Source organism: Gaeumannomyces tritici (genome assembly GCF_000145635.1).
Source record: "Gaeumannomyces tritici R3-111a-1 unplaced genomic scaffold supercont2.4, whole genome shotgun sequence".
NCBI classification, from domain to species: domain Eukaryota; kingdom Fungi; phylum Ascomycota; class Sordariomycetes; order Magnaporthales; family Magnaporthaceae; genus Gaeumannomyces; species Gaeumannomyces tritici.
The window spans coordinates 1,293,147-1,309,210 of NW_008804548.1; the positions used below are offsets into that span (position 1 = coordinate 1,293,147).

Genomic DNA, 16,064 nt, shown 5'->3' on the forward strand with positions numbered 1-16,064 from the left:
CCGCGCGACGAGGTGCAGGCGCGCCCGCTGCCCAGCCAGCGCGCCGGGAGCTACCAGACGGCATACGGGGGAGGGCCGGGCGCCGGCACGCCGCCGCCGGGGAGCGGCGGGTCGGCGCAGGACAGGCTACGGAACAAGCTCTTCCGCGGCGGCGGCCCGGCCAGCGGCGGCGCTAGGACCGTCAGCCCGGTCGGCAGCGGCCCGTACCAGCCGCCGGCTCCCAGCAGCGGCGGCGGCGGCGGCGGGTACGGCAGTGATAACGGGGCGGGCTACGGCGGTGGGGGTAGGGCAGGTGGAGGAGGTGGTAGTGGCTACGGCGGAGGGGGAGGCGGAGGGGGCTACGAGGACAGGTCTGCGCCGGGCGGTATGTACGATAATCAGCCATCTGGTTATGGTGGTGGCGGCGGCGGCGGCGGTGGTGGTGGACGACAAGCGGGCGGCCTGCCATCAGGGCCGAGAAGAGGTCCACCCCAGGGGCCGCGAATGCGATGACGCGGCGGCGAAATACCATGGACGGCGGAGCCGTCGCTGTCACAAAATGTCACCACGGTTGCCATCAGCCGGCACTCTAACAACGAAGAAGGTCCCCTCGATATCGAACTCGGTCGTGCCTGTGTCGACATATGCCTAGGCATGCCGCGGTGCTGTGCAAACAAAGAACCCACGACACGAGCGGACAGATAGTCACCTTGATGGCGGCGTCTGGATGGATGCAGTCCCGAAACCGTGTGTCCAGAATATGTTGGGCTTTATACAGTTCAATAACCTTTCTCTAAACTGCCGGGTCATACGTCTTGCGGTGGGTGTATCGATTCGCATACTGGCTTTGCTCTTATTCGACAATCCCACAACGCACGGCGCCGTTGAGCCTGCAGGCCAGGGAACTCTCATTGCAACCCACATTCCCTTTGCAAACATATGAGGATTTTCTCTGTAGCTTTTGAATCGTTTGTGAAAACTTCCTCTTTCTTGGGTCCTTTACTGTTTATGCCCGTCTGTCAACTATTCCTGTCCAGTGCCTTCTAAAGGCCGCGCTGGTGGTGACGCAACCTTCGCCTCCAGTGGCCAGGCTCCAGGCTGCACCCCTGTCCACCCTGCCCGGGGCTGGGACCTTCAATGTACCCCGACCCCAAAGCACAGGCTTTTTAGGCTGTGAAAAGTAGTGCTAGTACTTGGGGACGCCCCGTGCGGGGAGGCGCATACACATGCGTAGCCCGCGTGTGGGGCGCTGCAGTGGCGGGGTACAAACGACCTCATCAGCTCAATGCTAGTGTGATGGCCGCTCTCAGTGGTGGCGGCCCAGACGTGTCTCACAGGCAAACAGCCAACACCTGATGCTCACATGAACGGCCTCCGTGATGCTCCCTACAGTCCCTTAGCCTTCCCGACCCAAATTCGGGTTCTTTGCTCCCCACTTCCTCGATCTCTGCCTCTCATCAATCTAGGGATGCTTAATTAGGCCCAAGACAGCAGTTTAGGAGGTCCGCCAGCCGAACTCCGCCCTCCGAAGCGTCTGCCTACCGTTGGCCCGATCCCTTTCTGTTTCGGTGACGCCATCGCCTTTGTGAACAACCGTTCACAACCATGACGCTGGGAACCGCCCCATCCGGAAACCAACCACCCCGACGATCCCCCTCACCATCCGGCAGCCTCTACGCCATGAGCGACGACGAGGAAGGCGACTACAACACCATCACCAACACCGAGACGGGCCGGGGCGTCAAGCTCCTGTACTCCAAGGGCAAGGTGTACATACACCCTACCCCGTCCTCCAAGGATAACATCGCGGGGTACATCGCTCTGCTGCAGCAGAAGCCCGCCCGGGATGACGGCCGCCCGACCTCGTCCGCGTCGCGGCCCTCGGCGACCGACCCCTCCTCCTCCGACCTGCTCCTCGCGTGGCTTCCCGAGTCCTCCCTCGGCGACTCGGCCGGCGTCTACGTCAAGGTAGATCTCTGCGAGGGCGACTCGCCCCCGCGACAGTCGTTCCTCGTGCCGCCGCCGCCGACCGTGACCACGCACAGCGGCTCCCTCGGCCACTACGCATTCGCCGTCCCCGTCTCGGCCATATACAGCCTCTTGGTGCGCCCGCCGAGCCTGGGCTGGTGGTTCGGCTCCGTCATCATCAACACGCGTGCGGGCGATTCCTTCCCCGCCCTCTTCTTCCACGACAGCGAGTGCCAGTCGACCATGCTGCGGCAAAAGAAGATCGCGCGTGAGAGCTTCGATCCCTTCGGCAGGGAAGGGCAGATGTTTTGGGGCGGCGACGAGGTGCTTCGCTGGCTGCGGCGCTACGTCAAGGTCGAGCGCAGCGGCGCCGAGCCCAACATCTACCTCGTCGAACCGAGCAAGGAGGACATGGAGGCCTTTGGCGGGAAGCCCACCATAAGCTCGCCCCGGAGCGCCGGCGCACGGGATGGGGCCGCCGCAGGCCCGTCGTCGGCGGTCGCGCCCAGGCCCGGGGATGGCGGCATGGACCCCCTCACCAAGTTTGTCAAGGAGACGGGGTGGAACATCATGGAGAAGCTCAGCCAGGTGACTACTTTTACGCGACAGGCCGCGCAGGACGTCCTGGACAACCCGCGCGTGCCGCCGCAGGTTCGGCGCCTCATGCGTAACCCCGAGGTGCAGACGCTGCAGGAGGAGTTCGACAGCGCCCGCATCTACCTGGCGCGCTGGGCCATGGGCATCGCCGAGCAGAGCGAGCGGGACCGCCGCCAGCGCATCTGGACGGCGCGCGAGGTCATGGAGCTCGAGGACACGGACGTCGGCGAGTTCGAGCTGCTCGAGGGCGCCTCGGCCCTCTCGCTCGAGGAGCAGCGGCGGGTCGTGACGTTGAAAGAGTGGAACGGCTTCTTCGACCCGACCACGGGGCGACTCGGCGTCACCCCTGACGAGGTCAAGGACAGGATCTTCCACGGCGGCCTGGACCCGGACGACGGCGTCCGCAAGGAAGCGTGGCTCTTCCTCCTTGGCGTCCACGACTGGTACAGCACGGCAGACGAGCGCAGGGCGCAGCTGGCGTCGCTCCGGGACGGCTACGTCAAGCTCAAGGGCGCCTGGTGGGAGCGGCTCGTGGACCTCGGGGGCCAGGGTGAGATGGGCGAGTGGTGGCGGGAGCAGCGGGCTCGGATCGAGAAGGACGTGCACCGGACGGACCGCAACGTGTCAATATTCGCGGGCGAGAACCAGCCGCACCCGGACCCGGACTCGCCCTTCGCGGCGACGGGGACCAACGTGCACCTGGAGCAGCTCAAGGACCTGCTACTCACATACAACGAGTACAACAGGGAGCTGGGCTACGTGCAGGGCATGTCGGACCTGCTGGCGCCCATCTACGCCGTGGTGCAGGACGACGCCGTGGCCTTTTGGTGCTTCCAGCACTTCATGGACCGCATGGAGCGCAACTTTTTGCGCGACCAGTCGGGCATGCGCGCCCAGCTGCTCGCCCTCGACCACCTAGTGCAGTTCATGGACCCAAAGCTGTACGCGCACCTGCGGTCGGCCGACAGCACCAACTTCTTCTTCTTCTTCCGCATGCTGCTCGTCTGGTACAAGCGCGAGTTCGCGTGGGACGACGTCCTGCGCCTGTGGGAGGTGCTCTGGACCGACCGCCTCACCAGTAGCTTCCACCTCTTCTTTGCCCTCGCCATCCTCGAGAAGCATAGGGATGTCATGATGAACCACCTCAAGCACTTTGACGAGGTTTTGAAATACGGTAAGTCTATTGCAGGGGGTTTCCCTTGGAGACTCTTTCAAGGGGGTGTATGTTTTGGGTAGTCTGATGTGCCATTGCTGATCAACTCTCAAACAAACAGTAAACGAGCTCTCCTGCACAATGGACCTCGAATCCACCCTTATCCGGGCGGAGGCTCTCTTCCGGCGATTCCAGCGGCTGGTTGAGGCCATTGACAAGAAGGACAATTTCCCGGCACCGCGCACTTCGAGACCTCAACTGGGGCAGTCATCGTCCTCCGCCTCCACAGCTGCCGGTGGCACAGACTCAGCTTCGCCCTCGGGCCCCTCGTCGTCTACCAGCCAACGGAATCAGCCGCAGCCGCAATCGGGATCTGCTCAGGGCGGGGCTGCAAAATCGCCAGGCGGGAAGGCGCCAGAGGAGGTAGTTAAAGTCATCACCCCTGAGCTGAGGGGACTGCTGAGCCGGGAGGTCAAGATCCTCCCTAGGAATGAGGTGGCCCAAAATGGCGACGGGTGGGCTGAAAAGAAGACGTAATTGGTTGCTCTTGAATTACTCTCTTTCTTCGTATTGTATTTATCTATCTTGGTTTCTGACCCCATCGCCGAGACTTGTGTTTGAGAGGCTTGGAAATTTGGGGATGTTAGCATTTGCTTAGGTTTTGCGTGTTTTGGGTTGGGAATAACATTTCTCATCAACCCCTAGATATGTAGGTAGTCATGAATAGTATAATACACGGCGGGTTAGGATCGTGGAGTGGTCAAATACCCAAGTCCACTCGCAAAAGGACAATTTCAGTAACGCCGCGACCGAGGCCTCTGTTGAACCGCCCTCGTTCTTTTTGCCTAGAAGATGAATCTAGCACATCCGAACAAGTTTTTTTACTTTTTCCACAGACCGTTGTCCCTAACCAGATGCCCCTCAAGCCTTTGCGAACTCCTCGATAAAGGCAGCGAGCTTCTGGGCGCCCTCGAGCGGGATGGAGTTGTAGTTGCTGGCACGTATGCCGCCGACGCTGCGGTGGCCCTTGAGGCCCGTCAGGCCCCTGGCAGTGGCCTGGGCCAGGAAGGCCTTCTCGGCCGCGTCGTCGTCGGTGCCGCCCCTGACGACGCGGAAGCAGATGTTCATGCGCGAGCGCGCGGCCGTGTCGGGCACAACCCGGTACGCGGCCGGGTGGGCGTCGAGGGCACCGTAGATGAGGGCGGCCTTGGAGGCTGATACGGCCTCCTGGCCCGCGGCCTTGTCGGTGGCGTACGTGGCCAGGAGTTTCTTGAGGACCTGGCCGGCGATGTAGACGCTGATTTGGTGTTGGTTGTTTTATACAGGTGCAGATAGGAAGTGAGGGGGCAGGCTTGTGAAATGTAGGGGTCTAAAGGGTGTCCCAGACTTGAAAACTCACTCAAATATGCTCAGCGTGTTGTACAGGCTGTTGTTCTTGGCGATGGTCTCGTACGACAGCACAATGGGGCCGACGGGCAGCCCCAGCCTGCGCAGCAGCGAGGCGGGCGGCTGAGGCAGCAGCGACTTCTTGACAACGGCGACGGTGACACCCGTGGAGCCCAGGTTCTTCTGGGCGCCAAAGAAGATGACGGAGAAGTTGCGGGCGGGCACGCGGCGCGACAGGATGTTGCTCGACATGTCGGCCACGACTATGGGGCCGCCCCCGGAGCCGTCGGCGCGCGGCCGCAGGGAATCGGGGAAGGCCGGGAACTCGACGCCGTCGACCGTCTCGTTGTCGCAGTAGTACACAAAGGCGGCGTCGTCCGACAGGCGCCAGGTCGACTCGGCGGGGATGGCGCCGAACCGCTTGCCACGGTCGCCGTCCGGGGAGCAGGCGCGCGCGTCGGCGGCCACGTTGACATGCTCGGGCCCTAGCAGGCGCTCGGCCTCCTGCGATGCCTTGAGCGACCAGCCGCCCGTGACGAGGTAGTCGAGCTTTAGGGAGGCCAGGCGCGGGCGCAGGGCGTCGGCGACGGCGGCCTCGTCGGCCTCGTCGGCGGCCAGGGCGCCCTCGGCCACGGCGGCGGCGCGCTGGCGGACGACCCAGGCGCCGACGAGGTTGTAGACGGCGGCGGCGAACCCGCCTGTGCCGCCGCCCTGCATGAAGAGCACGTCGTACTCGTCCAGCGGCACGTCGAGGAACGAGGCCAGGTCGGCCTTGGCCTCGTTGATGATGGTGGCCGCGTGCTCGGACCGGTGGCTGTGCTCGGCGATGCCCAGCCCCGTGCCGTTGTAGTCCAGCAGCGCCCCCGCGGCCAGCTCGAGGACGTCGGTGGGGAGGGCGGCCGGGCCGGCGCCGAAGTAGGTGATGTCTGCTCTCGAGGGCATCTTTGCTGCTTCGTCTCTTGTCCTGTGCCAACGGGGGATGGTCACCGGCTTCTCCCTCGACTCGACTGTGTTGTCTGTCTTGGACCGTACTACAGTACCTGGTATTTCCTGCTGAAACAGCAGTCCCGTTCGAGTCACATCCCTTTGTCACATCGATGACTCTTTTTTCTTTGTAAAAGCCGAACACAAGAGCCTGTCCCGATCTCGGATCTGCCTGGCGGGGTCGCTGGTGGGGCACCACCCCCCACTATTAGGGCCGCCCCCAGGGATGACAAGCGTTGACGTGCGGGTCCCTGCCGTCCCGAGGGGAGCTAGCTTGGGTTTGTGGTACCGAACTTGGGGGTAGGTTACACACGCTTGACGCCGAGAGGGTGCTTGCAAACACATCATCATGGGCCAGAGCAAACAGTTGCGGAGTGCATGATGGATGATGCTGCAGAACGCCAGTCCATCCGTCTTCCGGCGACGCAAACCACCAAGTTGTGCTACATGGGACGCACAAGATGAAGATGCAGCCACCTTAGAAGGGAAAGCAACTCGTCAAAACGACCCCAGAGCAAGAAGGCCTGTTGGTGTGCTGAATGCCCAATAGGAATGTTGCAGCCAGCCTGGACAAGGGGCTCATGGGTTCCCCAGACTTTTGTCCCTTTCTTACACTTTACCCGACGACCAGGCCGCTGGCTTTGCGTCGGCGCACGGGCGGGCTCGTCAGGGGGACGAAGGGGACCAGCCAACCGGCCAGCCGACCAGACCGGGCGAGCATCATCCAGCAGGGCGCATGGCTTCCAGTCTGCCCAAGACCTAGAACCAAGAGACGCCCGGGAATGGGCTGCTTGCAGCCCGTCTGAAACGTCGGACCAAACGCCCGAGGACTGGGCCAGCGCAGGCGCTGGGGTGCGTGAACCGGTCAGGAACTCCGGGCGGCGGGATTGGCTACCGTTGAAGCTCTCCATGCGGGCTGGTATCGGGCTTTTAATCAAGCATGTCCTGTTTCTGGCGCCTGGGCCGATACCAGATCCAGAACATTTCGAATAATGATTGATGCGTCCGGGGGCGGATATTCAAGCGGATGCTACGCCAAGCAAACGAAACGTCGGCATTGATCGGGGAGTTCGTACTGGTACGTGTACGTCGAGAGAGAGAACTTCGTGTCGGCCGGCGTATTCGATCTTGCTGCTGGCTGGTTCGTCATCCGGACAAGCCCTAGGTTCGAGGTCAACGGCTCGAAGCCAGTCAACCCGGCAGGGCGGTGGGCTGGGTTAACGTTTACCCTCGACCGCTGCGAGTCAGCGAGCTTGGCCTGGCCTTTGTCACCATCACACAGAACGTGCATGGGGGAAACGCACCAAGCACCCGCACCAAGCAGTGTCGAGTGCCCCATCCAGACGTGCGAATATGGGCCTCCTTCCCCTCCCCTCCCATCCCCGCGATTTATTTCCGGGGGCTCGTCTCGTCGGCATGCGGGTGCCCATCGCTCCACCTACGGATCTGCGATGATATAAGTCTCTGTCAGCAGCTTGTATAGGTGCCACGCCTGCTATGGGTTTATGGGCACACATCGTATCATGAGTCGCCCTGGGGCCTCGGGCAGAGGGCGGAGCTCAGTGCCCCTCGAGTTCATGGTCCCATGGCCTCCTTTTGACCACTTCGCATCGGGCTCCATGCCGGCGTGTCTTCCGAGGGTCTTGCTTATTTATACCGCCTTCCCTCCGAGCAAATGGCCCCCAAATCCCTCGAGTCTAGGAACAGGCGTCCCTGATCAATTGTGGTTGGAGACGGTAGGATCCGCCAACTGACGGCAATAGCTTCACTTGCACGCACCCGACCCCATACTTGTTTACCGCCTACACATCAACATACCTACCTTAGCTACCTACGTTCCATGTCTCGCGCTCTCGCCTACAACTATCAGGGTTCCACACAGCGCCCTCAAGAACAGCACAATTCAGGCATCTGGCTGACAAGCGGCTCGATCCCTTCTAAGAACAACACGGGAAGAGCACTGGGAAAACTCTGTTCGTCTCACCGAGCACCGGGGCGGCCACACGGCACTCGGTGACGCTGGGGTGTCTTTTAGGGGACAGAAGCCGAGCTGGCGTTTGTCTGGATAAAAAACCTGGACTGTGCCCGTTCCACAGGCTGTTTGCCTAGCACGGCGCATCGCCTATATCCGGCCGACGACGGCCTCCACCAACCAGCACTAGCTCTCGGCACCTTGTCAGACCCGGGGCGGCGCCTTGCGCCTCATAAGCAGATTTCAGGAAGGCCGGGGAGGTTGAGGTGGAGGGGAGGCGGATCTACCTGTCCCAGCAATCCTCTCCTCGACTTTTGCCCATTTCTTCTTTGGTTTATCATATTGGCGCATCGAGTCGCTGGAGGATGTTTGATGCCGAGGTGACTTGGCGTTGTTTTTGGCCGTCGGTCGGTTTCGCTAACAGCAGGCAAAGCGAAAATCGCCGGGAGCTACAAGAGTCTTGAGCGAAGAGCCAAGAGGCAGCTACAACACGAAAAGGGAAAAAAAAAAAAAAGCCATGGCGGAACGAAAGAACTCGGAGGCTGGCCCGAGTCGCCACTTGCATGCAGCGCCAGCAGCATCTTTTCGTGAGCAGCACCGATTTTCCATCGTGTCATTGGCTTTCTCTCAATCCGGCCTAAATTCAAGCAGGAAATTCTACGATTGGGCCTGCCGCAAGGCAGGCTGAAGTGGTCCTTCCATTTCCATCTCTGCCCCGTCCGAAATGGATCAAACAAGATAACCTAGGACGGCAGCGCCAGTTTAGGTGGTGGCCCAGCCCTTCAATCCATTTCCAGCCCGCTCCCACCTGAGCCGTCCCCCGCACACGCTCACACCAGCTATGATGCATCCCTTTCCAACACCCACTGCATACACACGTGCCGCCGCCACTACCACTGTCACTACCACTGCTGCCGCTACACACCACACCGCGAAGCCGCCTTGTCGCGTGCGCGCCAGATGCGTGTCGCCTACCTCTAACCACACGCCCCCTCCACCATCCCACACATCCCAGCCATCCCTTCCCCCCAGAATCCCTGACCCCTCCCTGCGCATGGAGCGTGGAGAACCGACCGGCTGATGGACGGTCCAGCAACGCACAACTCGCCCAGGACGTGGCTGTTGACGCAGTCGCTCTCCCCCCTGGCCATCCGCCTGATCCGCCTGCTGCTGGCCCACGGCGACTACGTCGTCGCCTGCCTACCGCCACACGAGGTGGAGAACGAGGAGCGCAGCGCCGAGTTCCGCGAGCTCATCAACGAGTGCAAGAGCAGCCGCCGCGACCGCGAGGGCTGGAAGGACCGCATCCGCGGCATCCGCTGCGATGGCAGGGTCATGGGCCAGTGCGGCGCCGCCGTCGCCGAGGCCGTCCAGGTCTTTGGGCGGATAGACATTCTGCTATGCTGCAAGTTTGAAGGCAAGTAGCGCGTTGAGTGCTGTCCAACGAAACGACAATATCACATCGTGTGCTGACCTCCGCAGCTGTCGTCGGCACCGTTGAGGAACTGTCCACGTCTCCGGCCACGGAGAACCTGGTGCGTGACCAGTTCGAGACCATCTTCTTCTCGCAGGTCAACTTCATCAAGGCGTCGCTGCCGCAGTTCCGCCAGCAGCATACTGGTCACATCATCATCCTGACCAGCATCGGTGGCCACATCGGCACGCCGGGCATGCCCATCTACACGGCCGCCACCTGGGCCCTCGAGGGCTTCTGCGACTCGCTCGCCTACGAGATAGCGCCCTTCAACATCAAGCTGACCATCGTGCAGCCCAACAAGGAGATCCAGTCGCTGACCAATCGCATCATCCTGACGCCGCAGCTGCCCTTCTACGACAGTGACGTCAACCCGGCGCCCTCGATCCGCGAGATGCTGACCAACGTGCTCAATGCGCACCCGGAGACCTCAGTGGCGGAGCAGCAGCAGCAACAACAGCAACAGCAATACCAGCAGCAACAACAGGCAGCGGCCGGCGGGAGCAGCAGTGGAGACGGTGGCAGTGGCAACAGCAGCAGTGGTGACTCCATCCTGTACCGGTACCCGCGGCTGCCCGCGGCGGCACTCGACAAGCTCGTCATGGAGACGGTGCACGCGCTCACGGCCATCGGCGGGCACGAGAACCCGCCGGCGCGACACATCGTCGGGTTCGAGGGCAGCATCGCGGTCAAGGAGAAGCTGCGGACCGTGACCGAGGAGCTCGAGGACTTTGTGGACGCCAGCCTGGCCGTCGACATCCACGAGCCCGGCGTCGACCACCCTGGCGCCGAGGGGCAAGAGCAGGCTGGCAGGGACCAGGAGGCGGACCTGACATCGGCTGGCCCGTGAAGTCGGGGTATGCTAGGGTAAAAGGAACTTTTGGGAATGCGTGCTATGGGACAGCGGAGGCGTCATTGTCGTTGGAGTCATGTTTGAGCAGTAGATACTAGATATTGTCGCTATGTTTTGATTCTTAATGAGGTTGTGGGTGATCTTTTCTGGAATCGAATGTCTTGCTTGATTTGAACTTCCTAGTGGTGGAAAGAAATGAGAATAGAATCAAATCAACACCCCGGCAGCGAAGGGCGATAGCAGCAATGCGTGTTTCGTTCTCGGGGCTGCAATGGTGCGACATGCGACATTCGTTTTAGGGCCCTGCCACCCATGTTTTACTGCATCTGCCCCTGGAGTGTTTGCGCTGGCACCTTTCGACGGCCCGCTGCAGGGCCTTTGCGGACCACAACGCTCGGGCCACGTGCCGATAAGATCAGCCCCAGACCCACCGACCGCGCCGCCAATGCATGATGGATGATGCCCCCATCGCAGGTACAGGCGCCAGATACCTCGGTAACGTCGACGTGTCGACGACAAATGCAAAAACACACGAAGCCTCCCCACCAGGCAGCGCACAACCCCGAACACCGCATTACGTTTGCCCTTGACCCGACCCGGCCCGGCTCGCTACCCCCCCCTAATCCCGTCTGCTCTCCCCCCACGCGCGCGCCCCTGGACATGCGACTCTCCCCGGCCCAGCACAGAGAGCTACAGCGGACCAGGTAGAGCGCGACGACAGGGAGGCATGAGGCTGACCCGAGGATGAACGCCGATCCTCTCCTGCCCATCGCGCCGGCGAGGGTGAAGGCGCTGGTGCTGCCCGTCGGCCGGATAAGGCGCAGCCGCTTCCTCTGCTTTCTGGAGAGGCTGGCCGCCGAGCATGTCGTCCACCTCAGGGATATCAGCCCGGACAACCGGCCGAACAGAAGTGAGTCGGCCGCCCGGCCCCGACCCCCCTCCATGTGCGAACCCCCCATTGCTGACGTGCCCTGAATTCCCCGCAGACATGTTCTCGCCGCTGGCTTTCCCCGATGGCGCAATCTTCTACGAGTTCGCGACCCATTTCCCCCACGCGGCGCACCTCGGCCTCTACCCCTTCGACCTGTACCGAGAGCCCATGGCCATTATAGCCATCGCTGACGGGTCCGAGATGGACAGCCCAGTCCTCTCCGAGAGGCAGTCCGGCGGCGGTCGAACCACGGCCGAGAGGAATATCAGGTCCCTATATCAGGAGCTCGAGGAGCTGCGCGACCAGTACCCCAAAGTGCTTGTCCATCAACTTGTGGTTTTCGACCATGTGGAGCACCAGGACGAGCCGATCCCGATACCCGAAGGCATCGTCACTGTGCCCCCCATCCAGGACTGCAAGAGGACGACTATGAGAACAGTCATGTGCGACATCTCGGCCGTGCTACTGGCCGAGATGACGATGCTGGCCAAGTCGTTCGAGGCCGTCCCCTACGTGGAATCTCCCGGCCAAACCTCTACCATGCGCCAAAACGGCATGTCGTGGAACGGCGGCGATACGATGAGGCGCAACTCGCAAATATCTGCGCCCGCCGCCCGGTCTAGTTCGGCCTCGGCCTCGAACCGCATGTCCATGCCGGTGCTCTCCAAGAGCTCGGGCGGCGGGTTCGGCTCCAACAGCTCCACCCCTGCACGCCCGTCGACCCCCGTGGGCAGCGCGCTCCCGACCACTGCCGAGTCCGAGTTCGGTTCGGATCCGCCAACCCCTGAGCAGAACGCGCGCACCTCGCGCTCCGGCGGCGGAGCCAGCGACAACTCCAGGAGCGTTAGCCAGGACAGGGTCTCGGTGCAGGGCTTCGGCTGGGGCGGCTTCAACGAGCGGTGGAGGAGCAAGGGCAAGGGCAGGATCACCATCGTGACGGGCTCCCTCTACCTGATGGCCGGCCGCTGGCCCGACGCGCTCAAGGAGCTCATCGAGGGCGCCACCGTCGCCCGGTCGATTAACGACCACATCTGGCAAGGCAAAGCTCTCGAGATGATAGTCGTATGCCTGATTATGCTCGGTTGGGCCGGTGTCCAGTTCCAGGTGCCGACCATCTGCCTGCCGCCCCCTGGCGAGAAGCCATCCGCCCACGCCGCGACTGCGGCAGCCATGGCGGCCATCGAGGCCGAGAAGAACGCGGACCCGAACCAGCCCAAGTGCTGGCGCAGCCTGCAGTCCATCCTGCCGGAACTTGTGGAGCGCATCGTCGGGCTGTACTCGCGCATATCGTCCGAGCACCTCCCGCCGCTCCCGCTCGCCGAGGCCATCATCAGGCTCTGCAAGACCACGGCGGCGCTCCACATCTGCGACGGGAGGCTTACGGTCAAGACGATCGAGCTGCTCGTGACGGGCAAGGCGCCAGACAAGGCGCTGACGTCGTCGCCCCGCCTGACCGTCACCCCGCCGCGGACCCAGATAATGACTCTGTTGTTCAAGGCGTTCCCGAGCTCGCAGGCAGAGCTGATCAGCACGGTCGACCGCGTCGTGATCCTGACGGGCATCGCATCCGTGCTTGGAGTTTTGGGGTACCAACGAAAGAAGGCATTGGTGATGCGTGAGCTAGTCTCGGTGCTTGTAGGCGGCCTTGTGGAGGCGCGGACCCGTGGTGCTGCAGAGGTCGGCATCCACCCCGCCGCCGGGCTGGCGGCCCTGAACGGCGCCAACGGCCAGACGAACGGGGCTGCTGCCCTGGAGCTTGAGGAGGGTGATATAGAGCAGGGGATGGATGCCTTCCTCGGCCTCCTACTCAGGACATACGGGGTGGTCGGGTTCGACATGGCCGCCATGATCTCGCCGGGAACCGAGCCGTCACGCGACGACTCGGATGCGGCGGTCGTGGCGAGGATACAGAAGCAGGCCAGCGCTAGATTCTATGGCATCTCCAGCATGAAGCTCAACATCCTGCGGGCGTGCATAAACTTCTCCGAGGCCCTCCCGGACTTTAGCGGCGTCCTGAGGTACTCTAGCGACCTGCTGCGGACGGCCGGCAGCGGGCTCGCGCCGGGGCCGAGGAAGGAGGACGCGGCCCCGATAATATCGCGCGAGGAGCAGGTCCGGCTCATGACCAACATCCTGAAAACCTCGAGCCTCGCGGAGCGGCTGGGAATGGGCGAGATCGCCGCCGAGTTCTGGGACGAGTTCCTGCTCAGGGGCGTCAAGCTCGAGCCTCTGGCCCCGGCGCGGGCACCGACCGAGCACAAGAAAAGCGAGCTCGTCGGGGCGTCGACAGCAAGGAGCTCGCAGGACCTCGACCCGCTGATACACAACCCGTTCATGAAGGTTCCTGACAAGGCCGGGGCGGACCAGGGCCTCGTGGCGGGGGAGTCGGTCATGTTCAAGCTCACGCTGCAGAACCCGTACGACCTCGAGATAGAGCTCGAGCGCGTGCAGCTGGACGCTGACGGTGCCGCGTTCGAGTCCTCGGTGGTTAGCGCCTTCCTTGGACCCTACCGCACCCAGATCCTCCGGCTGTCGGGCACTCCCAAGGCGCCCGGGCCGCTACACATCACGGGAGCAATAATCAAGGTCAGGGGCTGCCGGGAGCGGCGGTTCCCCATCTTCCTAGAGGCGTGGCAGCCAGAGGACGAGCTTAAACCAAAGGCGATCGGGCTGGCCGCGCTCGAGCACCACGTGCGCCAGCCCAATCCGGCCTCGACAGCACCCAAGATCGAGCGCTTGTCACTCAACGTGATTGAGGAGCAGCCTATTGTGGTCGTCAAGTCCACGTCGCTGCCCCAGTCCTCGGTTATGATCCTCGAGGGCGAGAGGCAGGTGTTTACGGCGACGCTGCACAACCTGTCCAAGACGACGGCGGCCGACTTCCTCCTCTTCTCGTTTCAGGACTCTACGCAGGAGCCGCTGCAGCAGGCGCTGAACAGGAGGGACGCGACGCCGGCGGAGCTGTACGAGTACGAGCTGATACTAGCCAAGAAGCAGGCGCTGCGGCTCCGCAAGGCGGGAGGGCAGGCCGGTGGTGGCAGCAGTGCCCGGCGGTACATCGGTCCAGGCGAGGAGGCCACGTTCGAGTTTGAGATACTGGGCAAGCCGGGGCTCACGAGCGGGGTGATCCAGGTGGACTACGCGCATCTGGGCGTGCCGCCCGAGGAGCTGCCGCAGAAGTTCTACACGCGGCAGGCGACGCTGCAGCTCACCATCACCGTTAACGCCAGCGTGGAGCTGACCAGGGTCGACATACTCCCACTCCACGACGGCATCCCGCGGAGGCTGCTGGGCTGCTACGGCAAGAAGGAGCACGATGGCGAAGGGTCCGACGAGGTAGACAAAGATGCCGTAGCCAAGCCGCCTCTGCCCGCCGACGAGGAGCACTGCCTGCTCCTACTAGACCTACGCAACTCTTGGCCCAACAACATGCACATCGAGCTGACGACGGCGGACGGGGTCAAGCTGGACGACACTATACTGCCCGGCAACACGTGGCGGGTGGTGGTGCCCTTTAAGCGGCTCTACGTCGACAACCCGCACGAGGCGGTACCGGCGCTGAACCCGGCGCGGCAGCGGCAGTTCGTCGTCAGCACCACCATCTCGCCCGAGGCCGAGAGGGCTTCGAGGGAGGCGTTCTGGTACCGAGATCGCATACTAAAGCGGCTGGGGGCCAAGTGGAGGACAGGGAGCGCATCGTCGTACGGTGGCGGCAGTATCAACACCGTGAACGGCCGGACCGGCGACGTTGAGCTGCGCAACCTGAGGCTGACGCCCCGCATGATCGAGGCGGTCAAGGTGGACGAGGTCGGCATCGAGCTGTGGGTGACGCAGCAGGGCCGTGACTGCAGCAACGGCGACGCCGACACTGACGGCAGCCAGAGCGGCGGCGGCGGCGGTGGCAACAGGAAAAACGACGTGTTCGTCGACGAGCTCGCGCAGCTGCGGGCGCGGGTGACGAACCGCACAGCCAAGCCCATCTACCCGACGATCCGGCTGATGCCGGCGCTCTGCCACCGGTCGCTCAACGTGGCGCTCGACTTCACGCGCAAGCTGGCGTGGAACGGCACGCTGCAGCGCACGCTCCCGCTGCTCCCGGGCGGCGAGAGCGCCGAGGTGGCCATCGGCGTCACGGCGCTGTGCAGGGGCGAGTTCGAGATCACGGCCTCGGTCGAGGAGACGAAACTGTGGCGGCCGGCGGCGTCCGAGAAGGAAGAGGGGGACGAGGCCAAGAAGAAGAAGAAGAAGGCCGAGGAGGAGGATGGGGGAGGGATGCCGGTTGGGCCCGGCGCCGGCCCGAGGCCCAGGTCGGACACGCAGACGCTCATGGACGCGGTGCTCGGGGCGACGGAGAGGCGCATCTGGCACACGAGGCGACCGTGCTACGTCGTTGTCAGGGAGAGGGAGTGAATGGGCGAGTGCCTGGATGACCTAGCCAGGGGGAGGGAGGCTTTTATTTTTTATTTATTTTTGCTTTTTGTACATGGGTGGCTATACACCCCCCTCCCCTCGCCCACTGTTGATAACCTGCCTGTCTGCTGTTGGGTGATTGATGTTGGATATGCCCAAAAAGGAAGAAAAAAGGAGAAAAAAAAACAAGAATTATGAGATGAAGGTTCTTTTGTTGGGTTTTATGCCGTGACAGGTGACAATGCCGCCAAAGCGAGGGTGAGGTGAGGGCTGATGACACACCCCTGCCCAGAGCGTTCGACGCTAGCAGCTGAAGCTGGGCTCAAACAGAAAAAAATAGGGGGCAACCCAGACGCT

General features: G+C 62.7%; 5 protein-coding genes across 5 annotated transcripts in view; 4 read left to right on the top strand and 1 right to left on the bottom strand.

Annotated features, from left to right (window-relative positions):
* The window catches only part of GGTG_07864 (hypothetical protein), a 2,901-nt gene extending 1,761 nt beyond the window's left edge, over positions 1-1,140 (top strand). Inside the window, exon 2 of the mRNA XM_009225695.1 lies at positions 13-1,140. Coding sequence (XP_009223959.1) covers positions 13-492 — 480 coding nt within the window. The 3' untranslated portion in view covers positions 493-1,140. The remainder of the gene's footprint in view (positions 1-12) is intronic.
* Positions 1,141-1,258: 118 nt separating this feature from the next.
* On the top strand, positions 1,259-4,592 carry GGTG_07865 (GTPase-activating protein GYP7). Its single transcript, XM_009225696.1, has 2 exons — positions 1,259-3,718; positions 3,819-4,592. The coding sequence occupies exons 1-2, from the start codon at positions 1,585-1,587 to the stop codon at positions 4,232-4,234; spliced, it is 2,550 nt and encodes an 849-aa protein (XP_009223960.1). The 5' UTR covers positions 1,259-1,584; the 3' UTR covers positions 4,235-4,592.
* GGTG_07866 (phosphoserine aminotransferase) lies at positions 3,730-6,219 on the bottom strand. The gene is made up of 2 exons (XM_009225697.1): positions 5,097-6,219; positions 3,730-4,994 (listed from the first exon to the last, which is right to left on the bottom strand). Exons 1-2 carry the CDS (start codon positions 6,023-6,025, stop codon positions 4,619-4,621), a joined length of 1,305 nt encoding a protein of 434 aa, XP_009223961.1. The 5' UTR covers positions 6,026-6,219; the 3' UTR covers positions 3,730-4,618.
* A 162-nt stretch (positions 6,220-6,381) lies between these two features.
* On the top strand, positions 6,382-10,647 carry GGTG_07867 (hypothetical protein). Its single transcript, XM_009225698.1, has 3 exons — positions 6,382-8,626; positions 9,133-9,456; positions 9,522-10,647. Exons 1-3 carry the CDS (start codon positions 8,557-8,559, stop codon positions 10,361-10,363), a joined length of 1,236 nt encoding a protein of 411 aa, XP_009223962.1. The 5' UTR covers positions 6,382-8,556; the 3' UTR covers positions 10,364-10,647.
* A 166-nt stretch (positions 10,648-10,813) lies between these two features.
* On the top strand, positions 10,814-15,999 carry GGTG_07868 (hypothetical protein). The gene is made up of 2 exons (XM_009225699.1): positions 10,814-11,276; positions 11,353-15,999. Exons 1-2 carry the CDS (start codon positions 11,111-11,113, stop codon positions 15,705-15,707), a joined length of 4,521 nt encoding a protein of 1,506 aa, XP_009223963.1. The 5' UTR covers positions 10,814-11,110; the 3' UTR covers positions 15,708-15,999.
* Positions 16,000-16,064: the final 65 nt, after the last annotated feature.

Excerpts from the sequence above, each read along its gene's own strand:
- GGTG_07865 (XM_009225696.1), top strand. The coding sequence starts at position 1,585 with ATGACGCTGGGAACCGCCCCATCCGGAAACCAACCACCCCGACGATCC. Across the intron at positions 3,719-3,818 it reads TGACGAGGTTTTGAAATACG|TAAACGAGCTCTCCTGCACA; the intron begins GTAAGTCTATTG and ends TCAAACAAACAG.
- GGTG_07866 (XM_009225697.1), bottom strand. The coding sequence starts at position 6,025 with ATGCCCTCGAGAGCAGACATCACCTACTTCGGCGCCGGCCCGGCCGCC. Across the intron at positions 4,995-5,096 it reads AACACGCTGAGCATATTTGA|CGTCTACATCGCCGGCCAGG; the intron begins GTGAGTTTTCAA and ends ACACCAAATCAG.
- GGTG_07867 (XM_009225698.1), top strand. The coding sequence starts at position 8,557 with ATGGCGGAACGAAAGAACTCGGAGGCTGGCCCGAGTCGCCACTTGCAT. Across the intron at positions 8,627-9,132 it reads AGCGCCAGCAGCATCTTTTC|CAACGCACAACTCGCCCAGG; the intron begins GTGAGCAGCACC and ends TGGACGGTCCAG. Across the intron at positions 9,457-9,521 it reads GCTATGCTGCAAGTTTGAAG|CTGTCGTCGGCACCGTTGAG; the intron begins GCAAGTAGCGCG and ends TGACCTCCGCAG.
- GGTG_07868 (XM_009225699.1), top strand. The coding sequence starts at position 11,111 with ATGAACGCCGATCCTCTCCTGCCCATCGCGCCGGCGAGGGTGAAGGCG. Across the intron at positions 11,277-11,352 it reads GGACAACCGGCCGAACAGAA|ACATGTTCTCGCCGCTGGCT; the intron begins GTGAGTCGGCCG and ends AATTCCCCGCAG.